This window comes from Gymnoscopelus braueri (assembly GCF_963280865.1).
Source record: "Gymnoscopelus braueri genome assembly, chromosome: 4".
NCBI lineage: Eukaryota > Metazoa > Chordata > Actinopteri > Myctophiformes > Myctophidae > Gymnoscopelus > Gymnoscopelus braueri.
The window spans coordinates 14102949-14115747 of NC_137605.1; the positions used below are offsets into that span (position 1 = coordinate 14102949).

The 12799-nt window shown below is 40.2% G+C and overlaps 1 protein-coding gene across 3 annotated transcripts in view; it reads right to left on the reverse strand.

The window, feature by feature from the left end:
* mroh1 (maestro heat-like repeat family member 1) overlaps positions 1-12799 on the reverse strand; it is a 72322-nt gene that overhangs the window by 30919 nt on the left and 28604 nt on the right. For 2 of the 3 annotated variants that reach the window (XM_080426674.1, XM_080426672.1), the window contains exons 10-18: positions 9587-9679; positions 8655-8733; positions 5943-6056; positions 4566-4639; positions 3239-3361; positions 1945-2052; positions 1163-1307; positions 470-510; positions 199-340 (exon numbers count right to left, since the gene is read on the reverse strand). In XM_080426674.1, coding sequence (XP_080282800.1) covers positions 199-340; positions 470-510; positions 1163-1307; positions 1945-2052; positions 3239-3361; positions 4566-4639; positions 5943-6056; positions 8655-8733; positions 9587-9679 — 919 coding nt within the window. The remainder of the gene's footprint in view (positions 1-198; positions 341-469; positions 511-1162; positions 1308-1944; positions 2053-3238; positions 3362-4565; positions 4640-5942; positions 6057-8654; positions 8734-9586; positions 9680-12799) is intronic. The other variant, XM_080426673.1, reaches the window with a different exon arrangement.

Here is a 12799-nt window from a genome sequence, read left to right on the forward strand (position 1 = left end):
TGTAGATTGGCTATTTTTGCTGAAATAATTAAGTAAAAGGGGTTAAGTCTCTCTGTGGGTTTTATATGTATTAACAAGAGCTTAAATAATAACTACATTTGTTCCACTGGAACACAAGTTGGTTTCCACCCCCGTCAGTGATGATATGTAGAATGTTGCTGCGTGCGCGTGTGTGTGCGTGTGCGTGTGTGTGTGTACCCTCCAGAGTTGCCAGCAGTGAGGGGATCTCTTTCTCCCAGAGGACCTCTGTCTTGGGGTGGATGTTGGTGAGGAGGACGCTGAGGAGAGACAGAGACGGAGCACCGTGTCCTCTGCTGTGGAACGGAAACGCTGTGTTCACCTAAAACACACACACACACACACACACACACACACACACACAGTGGAATTGTGGGTCGTATTTCAGTGTTACTGCTATAGCGAGTTGTGTTGTGTTGCAGTGTGTAGTTGTGTAGTGTTGTGTTCTCACCAGCAGTCTGGTGAACAGGGTCTGAGGGGAGGGCAGGTTCACTGGAACAGAGAACAAACACAACATACTGTACATCAAATACACAAATCTGTTCATGGTTTGTCCACTGGGTACAGGTAAGGACCTACCTAGTATGTATGTACAACATTATGTACCTACTGTATGCATGCATGCATGCATGTATAGCAGTGTTAATTCTGACAGCAATGATTTTTGATTGCTTGCTTTTGATTTAGTCACTTTTGAATACAATTGAAATTAGTTTTAGTCATAATGTAGTCATCTGAATGTTTGTAGTTTTAGTCTAGTTTCTAGTTGACTAAATATCATATGACTTTAGTCGACAAAAACTTATTTTGGCAGGGGCGTGATGGCGTCGAAATGCCTGATTTATACTTAGCTGCATGCCAACGCTACTATTTTCAGAGCGCGACACCCGCACGCAACCAAGCATAAAATGACTTGTCTCAGTTCTACGGGATCTCTTCTCGACTAGTCCCTCCCTAAAAACTAGTGTAGTTGTTATTTGTTCACAAAATTGTCAATATTTTCATAGTTTAATCATCATAGCCTAGTTTTTATTTAGTCAACGGAAATGTTTCATGTCAATAGTTTTTAGTGGACAAAATGAACACTGATGCATGCATGGGTACATAATGTGTGTGTATGTTGGGGTGCAGTCCATCTCCCCACCTTGCTGTGCGAAGTCTATGTTGAAGCTGATCTCCTGGTTCTCTTTCTTCTTGGTGCCCAGTACTATGAGGCTCTTACACAGAGGCGTGGTGGCGTTACTGTACTGTGCCGGGGTCAGATAGTAGAGCAGCATGGGCCACAGCACCTACACAACACACACACACACACACACGTTAGACAAGCAGCAGTGTTGATTTCGTCGACTAAAACTATGACGAAAAATGTTCGTCGACTACCTTTTTTCACTGACAAAAACTAAATGACTAAAACTAAATATATTGACAATTTCGTCAACAAATAAAACTAGACTAAAATATTAGTGAGGTATCTAGTGGAGAAGAGATCCAGTAGAACTAAAAGACAAGTCATTTTATGTTTGGTTGCGCTCAGGTGTTGCGCTCTGAAAATAGCTGATCTACAAGCTCACAACGCGTCGCGAAAATACACCAAGTGTGTATTTTCAGCATGCAACCAAGTGTAAAATCAGCCATTATGACGCCATCAAGGCACCGCCAAAATACATTCAGTCGACTAAATCAACTGTAGATTTAGTCGACTATAATCTTACATTTAGTCAACTAAAAGTAGACTAAAACTAAAACATTTCAGATGACTAAAATATGACTAAAACAAAATGGAATTTGATTCAAAAGACTATGACTAAAACTGAATCAAAATGTGTTGTCAAAATCAACACTGACAAGCAGACTGTCTGTATGTCCATCTACATGTATCTGACAGATGGATAGACATGCAGACAGACAGACACAGTAGGTACGTACATCAGCCAGTCGTCCTACAGTAGTGGTCAGTAGATGTAAAGTGTTGTCACACATACTCCTCAACGCCTCGTTAGTCACCTCCTCTGGATCTGCAGACCTCTGACCACGCTGACACACACACACACACACACACACACACACACACACACACACACACACACACACACGTCGTATTTTAACTCCTAAATGTTTGATAAGCTGCGAGTTGTGCTTGTGTAATTATGCACACAGACAGTACAGGTAAACTGGCAGAAAGAGACTCACTCACTGCATAAAAATTCATGAAAACTCCTTAGACAGACTTTAAGAAAATATATATATTTTATTTTACATAACGCTCATCTTGTGCTCGGTGCTCATAGTGAATTAAAAAAGCTAACGTTTCAGTCCTCCTAGGACCTTCGTCAGTGCTATAAGAGACAAATACACTGCTTTTATAGGGTACTAGATCCCCCAGACATAATACGTTTACATTTTCCAAAGCAAGTGTCAAAACATAATACAAAAGTGTAAAGTAAAGTATGAGAGGATACAGTAACTGTAGGCAGCTGTAGGCAGTAGACCGCTGCTGCCCCTAGTGGCACAGAGTGGAAATAAGTGGAAATAACACATGTCCTGCGTGACACGCATGAGATGCAAGAAAAAAAACGACAAAGTCAATAGGCAATGACTGTACATACGTAATGTCAGATGTGTTAACATAGGTTGCCCCTCTACTATACACTTTATGGTATGACCCACACAGGTATATACGCATGCGCAGTGAGCGCTGCGGTTCACATGACAAACATGGAGGGAACGTGTTGTTGTTTTGTCCCACCGACTGTACAATTGAATAAACTGAGCTATAAGGAATAAACCTCGTGGTTATTAACCCATTAAGACCTGGAACTGTGTCATTTTTAGATTTGAGCTAAAAAGCATTATTTTACACTTTAGGCTATTCAAAAATAGCAGATCTACAAGCTCATAGCGCGGCACCGAGTGCCGCGCTACGAGCTTGTAGATCTGCTATTTTTGAAAAATCGTGAAATTGTGTGCAAATCTTTGAATATATATATTTTTAAGGCGAATTTTTTTAACTCAAATCTTTGCTTCTGGGGGTCCCTGGAACAAGATATTTTGATGGGGGTCCGCGGCCAAATACATATAATTTTGGGGGTCCTTGACATGAAAAAGATTGAGAACCACTGATATAGAAACATAGGTTTTTCAGAATACTGTTGGGATTTAGGAGACATGTAGAATCGGCTTCAGGTCTCAATGGGTTAAGTTCGAGATCAACAAGATGTACCTGGTATGTGTCAGGCAGGGCACAGTGCTGTACGATGAACCTGACCAGCAGCTCTCCTCCCTCCAGCTCCAGATAACCATGATGAGCCATGGCACTGATCACCTGGACCACACGCTTCTTCACCTGAAACCAGTGGTGGGAAAAGTACTCAAATGTTTTACTTAAGTAAAAGTATCAATACTGCAATGTATCAATACTGCAATAGAAGTACTCCGTTACGAGTAAAAGTCTGGTGTTCAAAGTATTGGTATCAAAATGTACTTAAAAGTACCAAAAGTAAAAGTACTGAAATCGATCTACAAGCTCACAACTACAATCTACAAGCTCACAACGCGTCACATTGCGACGCGTTGTGAGCTTGTAGATCTGCTATTTTCAAACAGCCTAGGTATAAAATAGCACTAAAGTGGTTAATGTATGTTTTATAATGTAATAATTTATATCTGCAAAGTGACTACGGTAATAACTAAAGTTTTCAAATAATTGTAGTGGCGTAAAAGTACAATATTTGCCTCTGAGATGTAGTGGAGGAGAAGTAAAAGTATTGGAAATTAGAAATACTCAAGTACAAATACCTCAAAATGTTACTTAAGTACAGCACTTGAGTACATGTACTTGGTTAATTTCCACCACCTGCCTGAAACATCACACTGATACTGCCAATCCCCCGCCCCCCCCCCCCGATTCTCCTGGATGCCCGTTCTCCTCCTACTTTGTTGGTCAGACCTAAAGTCATACACCTGTACCCTCTTGAACAAAGTCCCACTCCTTTCTTTCGCCCTTTACACCAGATCCTTTGGCTCTCTCGTCTCTGCTCACAAGCTCTCCTACCACTGCTATGCTGAAGAGACACAATTGTATTTCTCCTTCCCTCCCTCTGCCACACAGGTTGAAAGGCATATTGCTGCATAGCAAGAAAGTGATCACGCGTCGCTGGTACCAACAGGATCCTCCAACCAAAGACAATTGGATGGACATTAAAGGGGAAATCTACACTATGGAAAAACTAACATTCATACTCAGACTACAAGAGGACAAGTTACACAAAGATTGTCATTTCTTTCTTTCTTTTTTCTTTTTTCCGTTTTCCTTTTTTGTTTTGTATCCTTGTATGTTTGTTTGTCTCTTGAAATCTTTTTTTCCAATAAAAATTGAGTGAAAAAAGAAAAGCATATTTCTGCATGAATGAATGCCTGGCTGGTCTTGGGCAGTCAGCTGTCCATATTATCCAACTAGTTACGCTGGGACTGCAGGGAAAATCCCTCAAACCCCTCCCAACGCATCAACATAGTCATAGACAGACAATAAATATCAGGACTGTGTTTACCTTGTTGCTGTGGTCAACCATCGGATGTCTGATGCTGACAAGAATAAGAAGCTTCTTGGTCTCCATCATGGAGGCTGTAACACGCACACGCACACAGACACACACACAGATTCAGTAGTCTGACTAAATAACTGTGTTCAATGTATAACTGTGTACTAGTTATATTTAGATGTATGCCAAACGTATTCATTGCCAATTTCCCCCCTATTCTCTTCTACCAATTTAACCCATTAAAACTGGGAAACCATCATTCTAGATTTTAGTGTTGGCCATACAAAGATAGCAAATATACAAGCTTGTAGATCTGCTATATTTGAAAAATCTTGAAAATGTGTCCAAATCTTTGAATATATAAATTTTTTTAAAGCAAACATTTTTAACTCAAATCTTGGCTCCTGGGGCTCCCTGCCCTAGAACAAAAATATTTTGAGATGGGGGTCCACAGCCAAATACATGAAAATGTTCAAGAAGCACTGATAAAACTGGCTGGTCTGCAGAATGGTTGGTCCTAGGGATGGTACTGGACCCACATGCCTCTTCCGATACACAGCCACTTCTTTTCACCTGCCAGTAAGAACTATACTGGCAGGACGTACAGTAGTGTGTGAGGAGTAACATCCTATTCCTCATAGTTTAATACCAAAGAACGCCCTCCCTGTCCAGCTTCCCTCCCACACACACAGCCAATTATATTTGTTGCAAGGTCCGGCCAAGCCAGATGCAGGATGGAGGATTTGAAAGACAAACGTTTTTCAACTTCAAATCTCAAAGTGGCTTTATGAGCAGTTCAAATTAAGAGCTCGACTCTGTTGTCTCATATCAAGTACCAAAAAGCACAAAAAACAAAACACACAAGTAATATTATCTGACTTACACAACTTTATAAATACATAAAAACCCTGTTGTGTCTGTGTGTATTAAGTAGGTATGTAACGATTTATCGCAAAATGATTAAAATTGGTGACAATTTAAATCGATTTAATAAAAAAAATCATAGCGATGCAAAAAATAGCCAAAAGCCACAAAATTGTTTTCAGTCATTTTCTACTGTATTGAAAAGAGGATAAGGGAAAACACAGTATTGTAAAATAAATTATACAAGAAGAAAATACTGGATTTGTGTGAGAGAAATAATAAAAAAACGTTTTCGGTCATTTGTCTGGAAAATTATTTTGTGTTCTGAAATCTTGAAAAATCGTATCGTGAACCTAGTATCGTGATTCGAATCGTATCATGAGTTGAGTGAATCGTTACTTGCCTAGTATTAAGTAATTAGGACTAGGTGGTACAAGTGAGGGGGTGTTGTCGTTACGGCATTTTTAGCAAAGTCCCTCTCTGTGTGTGTGTGTGTTTGTTTGCTTGCTTGTGCTCGCTCACTGGATGAGTTGATGAGGTGGCGTAGGACAGCCAGTGAACCCATCCTACTTCTCTCATTACTGTTCTCCAACTTCTGAAGAACAAACACTACCACGCGATCTGTGAATGAGTTAGCTGAGAGAGAGAGAGAGAGAGAGAGCGAGACAGAGACAGAGACAGAGAGAGAGGGTGAATCAAAGAGATTTACCATACACCCATTACTCATATTGTCTCTGTCGGGTATAAACCTCATATGTCAACAACATTTGTCAAATTCTAAAATAGCAAAAGTAGCAGATCTACAAGCTCAAAGAGAGGCGCGAAGCGACACGTTTTGAGCTTGTTGATGCTTGTCGATACTTTTGATGCTTTTGTGTGACACACATTAATTAAAGTTGTACAATGCAGATTCACAAATAACGATTTTTAGCAACCTCTGCTGGTCACTACCGTCACTGCATACAATTTCCGTAGTCCTCGATTACCCAGAATTCCATTTGTTTTCACCGGAAGCGTTTCAAAAAGCGTTCTTTTAATTGTTTTATACTATCTGCGGATCGTTTCTCTTAGCCAGTGGAGCATTAGTTACCATGAGCTGTGCTTTCTTTTTCTGTTCTTTTTCGATCTTCCAATCCTACATTCTCTTAAAATCAGCGTGAGGTTCCTTTTTGTTATTAGCGCGGTAGTTCCTGGCCAAACAGGAAACCATTGCGGTAGTTCCTGGCCAAACCCAGATGACGTCATTTTCCCGGGAAAGTCCCCCCCGACAGCGTTCAATAGAAAATATATAAATAAAAGGCTTCCGGGGGTGAAATTCATGGAGTGGGTGTTGTGAAACTTTCGCCACTCACAAAAGATATACAATTTAACTTTAGTTTTGTTGAAAACGTTACCTAGTATTACTTTAACAAAAAAATACGATATGTTGATAGGAGGTTTCTGTAGGAGTATACTGTACTACACCACCCATTCCTATTTCCTACACAGTGACGATTCATACAATGAGGTTACCATTCACTTTGTCACCCTGCCATGCATTCCACCAGTAAAAAGCAAACAAACCAAAACAGTAGATCAACATGTTTGTCTATCAGACCCACTATCAATGCTATACTCCCATATCAGTCAACACTTTACTACAGTAGCTGCTAATTCCAAGGAATACCTTATCCAATGTTCTGGGTAGCCACACACACACAGAGTATTTTCACTACTCTGGAACGTTGATTAGATTAGACAAGGAATGTCCGTTCTATTAGGTCAGCCCAGTTGGCATCCTACACGACAAAAATCTCACACACACACACGCCGACACACAGTGTTTAGCTTAACTCTGTCCTACTTACACTTCTTCTAATAGTTAGTTAGGTAGGGTTTAATGCAGAGGACAAATTTCACATACATGTAGTATGTGAAAATGTTCCATGTGAAAAATACCCCTTTTCCCCTACCGAGTAGCAGGTTTAAGGGGAAACATGAAAATGTGATTACTTTGATTGCTTACATGCACTTATTTTTACATACCGTAGTTAAAAGATGCATTAAACATAATATTTTCAGCACCTCAAAAGATAATTCTTTAAATCATGCATGAAATGCCTTCTGTCATATTAGAGAACTTGATGTACAGTACAGTATGTGCTTAGACAGCAAATAAGAGTCGATTTAAGAATCACGCCATTTCACTTTCCAAGCAAACAGCAGAATACCGTCATGTATTGAACTGAAATACCCCTTTGAAACGGTCTTCCCTTAAATGTACCACACAGTCTATGTTATTAGTATGAGTAAACCCTGTGTCTAACAGACCTCACTTCGCTATGAGCACACTTTTGAGATCTTCTGTGGATACACAAACATAAAATCATAAAATGTAATTTTTTTTTTAAAATACATGTCCAAATATATTTATACAAAATTAAATACATTATTATAAGGATGGAGGGTTGTCAAAATTGACCAAAAATGACATTCAAATATTTATCTAAAAAAATTAATAACTGTGAACTGCTAGCCATCATTATCACATGGATCTCCCGTTTCAGCTTGATCTACATAATCATTTTGAATCAATTAAATTGACACAGTGTGACACCTGTGTTGCGTGCATTCAGTGCTGTCAGCAAGGGACACAGGAATTTGTCAGTTATGTTTTGGGGGCATTTTCCAGCCTTTATTTGATAGTGTAGTGATAGTTTAGAGAGAGAGGATATGCATAGCGAGAGTAGGGCGACGACATTAGCAAATGGTCCGGCCTGCCGGGAATAGAACTGGGAACTCACTGATGAGGACATTTTGCGCCCACGTGGTATTGCACCCTAAGCACTTGGCTATCTGGTTGACCACTTGAAGTGTAGTCTTGCAGTATGCAGACAGATCATGGCGCTGTGATCTTTTGGGGCCCAGGGCCATGAGGCAGATAATATACAGTTGTTGTTTTTATTTGTACCTTAATTTTCACATTCAAACATTCTTTTACTTTAATCGAATATCGGTCTGAACACTGAATATGCATTGACAGCCCTAAAGTGCTATGAAGAGTTAGCTACAAGTTATCTACAATTGTCTTCAGGTATAATTTACACCTGAACATAAAAATGTACCAAACTGACCCACAAAGCAATGCACAATACACTCAAACAAACAAACCCACAGTACATATGGGTCACTTAACACACACACACACACACACACACACACACACACACACACACACACACACACACTTAGTACCTAGCAAACTGAAGCAACGTAGCACCTCGTTGTGGTTCCTGACAGTGGGAGGGTTACTGTAGTCCACAGGTGCACACACCTGAGTGAACACACATCACATTAGTACAACTATTAAATTAGGTTAATCACTTCTTTTTTTTTTATTAGTTGAATCTATGCGATTAAGCTAGACTACTGCATATAACATGACCAGTAAAATAAGGTTGCAAAGTAAAAAATGATGGCAAATGCTCAACACACATTACCTAAACTCAAACATACATAAACAATGTTTGCAGTTGTAAATAGCAGATATTATAATATTTTACATGAGACATAAATTAATCATTTCGCCCACTTAATTAGAAATAAGAATAAAAATAATAAGAAATAAATAAATATAAACATACATACATTATTTGACTGCCATTGAGGCAAATGTATGTATGTCTGTCTGTTTGGTAACTAAGTACATGTAGTAACTAAATGTCATTTTGAGGTATTTTTACTATGCTGGAGTATTTCCAATTTTCTATATGTTCTACTTCTACTCCACTACATCTCAGAGACGATATTGTACTTTTTACTCCACTACAATTATTTGAAAACTTTAGTTTCTTTAGTAACTTTATAGATTTTGATTATTAATACAAAACATACATTAACCAATTCAGCCCTATTTAAACTTTGGCCATTTGAAAATAGCCGATCTACAGGCGCACAATTGTTAGCCTGTAGATCTGCTATTTTCAAAAGATTTGTATACATTTGAAACCGGTGAAATGGGACATTCTGCATAACGAGTACTTTCTCATTTTGGTACTTTAAGTACATTTTGATGCCAAAACTTTTGTACTTTTACTCAAGTACATTTTGATTACCGGACATTTACTTGTAACGGTGTTGATACTTTTACTTAAGTAACAAATGTGAGTACTTTTTCCACCACTGACCTGTTGATGCAGTGCAAACAGCAGGCTGTCCAGCTGTGTCTCCAGCACTCTGCTGCCCATGTCCACTGAGGCATCTAGGACCTGACACAGACTCTGGACACCACACACACACACACACACACAATGAAAGACAAATCCCCCGCCTTTAGAATATCAATAATAGTATAAACCAAAGTTATTAAAAAATAGTTATATTTTCTGGGGAAAAAAACAGAGGAAAAAACACAATACATGTACAAGCTGTGAGCTTGAAGATCTGCTATTTTCCCACTGCTATCGTACCACGAAGAATAAAACAGGGCACATTGTCACATTACCTGTTAACGCATGACCACTGCACAACGCCTGAATAAAGAGAATGTTTTGTCAACCACGCACACTGGAAAGGGAAAAGAGCTTCGGACAATTCATCACTAAGCTTTTTATCTGCCATATTAGGGCACTGACTTCTCTTATTGGCCAATCAGCTCTGCGGATTGGCCAAACCTCACTTGCCGTTTCTGCCGCAGTACCAATATAAGTGGTAACAAGCTCGACACGCTATTCATTTACAGAGCAAGAGGCCATTGAGTTCATCTTAACCACTGTGCTTTTGTTGTGTGTGTGTAATGTTGCGCTGGACGTCGCATCTGGAAGGACAACCCGAATACTCTCCACCTGCTGTGGCAGTGGGGCACAAGGTGTACACCTTCGCCTTGCGTAACATTGGTATAGGCAGTGGTGGAAAGTAACTAAGTATATTTACTTAAGTACTGTACTTAAGTACAATTTTGAGGTATTTGTACTTTACTTGAGTATTTCCAATTTCCAATACTTTTACTTCTACTCCACTACATCTCGGAGGCAAATATTGTACTTTTACTCCACTACAATTATTTGAAAACTTCAGTTACTAGTTACTTTGCAGATATAAATTATGATATTATAAAACATACATTAACCACTTTAGCCCTGTTTTATACCTAGGCTATTTGAAAATAGCAGATCTACAAGCTCACAACGCGTCGCAGCGCGACGCGTTGTGAGCTTGTAGATCGGCTATTTTCAAATATTTAGTACTTTTACTTTTGATACTTTAAGTACATTTTGATGCCAATACTTTTGTACTTTTACTCGAGTACATTTTTTATTCTGGACTTTTACTTGTAACAGAGTATTTTTATATTGCAGTATTGGTACTTTTACTTAAGTAAAGAATTTGAGTACTTTTTCCACCACTGGGTATAGGTCAGATCCAGGTGCAAATATTCAACTCGGTGTCTTTGAAATGGGCGACGTTTCCCCCCGGATACCATCAAGGTTCTTCTCGTGGGCTGGGCCAGGAACACGGCTGTGCTGATAGGAGACATTCATCTACATCTGGGGGTGCCTACGATGGGAGCTCAGCAACGTAGCTGCTTGCATTTGATGTGGACACCCACGGATGGTTCAAACCTAAGATTTCTGGGACAGTTCCAGAGGAGAGGCAGGGCCATTCGGCCTGTGTCTTGGGGGAAGGTCATGTACATCTTTGGAGGATACACCCGGACTGGATGCACAACTGACGTCTACAAGCTGGACACAAGCACAATGGTCTGGTCTTTAATAATTACAACTGGAGGCCCTCCAGCACGTTTTAATCACGCCACCGTCATTGGAACAAAGGTGTTTGTATTTAGGGTCCATGACTCTGTGGACTTTTTGAGCGACGTAACAGTCTTTGACACAGAGACCAATTGCTGGCTGTGGGGGCGGGCCACGGCTTATCAACGGTTTCTTCCATCAGGAACCTTTACCTACAATGGAGAGCAGTACATACTTGGTAGCTGCTATTTGCATGCTCTATGTACATTTAATCCAAACACTTTCTCCTGTAAGAAGGTTGAGCCCAAGGGGAAACCCCCGTCATGGCCATCATCCAGGTATCTGAAGTACTGTTGCATGGCAGGGGATCGTGTCATCTACTTTGGAGTATACAAAGACAGCTTGTGTGCACCATATATAACTGGTGACCTGTTCATCTTAGACTTTAGTCCTAGTCTGAAGACATTAAGTAAGCTAGCAGTTATTCACAACGGTCTGGAGCGGTCAGGACTCCCACACAACATCAGGTGGGAACTGGCTGCCATGACTACCAACAGCAGCAGAAACTAGATGGGGTCTGTTGCTGCTGGCATTAAGAACATCTGAATGCCACTTGTTAAAATGTAGCCTATGACGAAAAATGACATGCATGTATACTGTATGTATGTTGTTGTTGTTCCACTTCAATACGCGCGCAGCTGATCTCACAAACAGCTGGACAGATCGCATCAAACTTTGAATGCACTTCCAGTATGGCCTCATGGTGGCGCTAAAACAGGCAGCCATTACATTTTGGCCTATAACTCTTGACCCATAGGTCTTACTTTTTTTCCCCCCTGTGGTCATGAGCAACCCTCCATATAAGCCACGCCTCTGGGGATAGCTCCTCCCCTCATGCAAGTTTTCAGTCTGCTCCATCCTGGAGGCCTGCCCCCTTGGAGCCATCCAATAAGTGTTTGGAACTTTAATGCTGACAGATCCTCAATGTATATTGCAGGATCTGTCTTGAGGTTAATTTCCACCAAACTAGATTTAGCAATCTCTTCAAAAAACACTATTTACTACTACAGATGTTGTCCAAAACTCACACACATCATCTCTGGAGTCATGTTATGATGAACATGTATCATTGAGATTTTTCATATTCCATTCAGATTGGCTATGATTGCCTTCCAAAGTTTGCAGAGGAGTATTTTTTTTTTAAACAGCCAAAAGTTATTTCAACTTGGTGCCACCCACAGGCGGCACCACAAATTCTACAAATGTCACAGTTTGTAGCAGGAACATGATTTCTGCATCAAATTAGGTAGAAATTGTTTTGTGATAATGATGTCAAACCGGGTTTTGATATTCCATACTCCGTTAGCCTGTAATAGGCTCTATGCACAGGGCCTCATCCTTCATACTGTAGGTGTTACCAATGATACTAATCGGCACCCTGATCAAACAGATTCAGGGTGCTGATACTGTGCATGATGGCTCACTGGAAACACTCTGCTACACCAGTGGGTCTCAAATTGGGGTCCAGCGACCCTCATGGTTCCTTGCGGGTGTGTAAAATGGAACCATTTGTACACTCTCAGAGTTATAGGGGTCCTTTACACTAAATGGAACAGAGCCTTCATTAGTATCATTGGTAACACCAGTGCA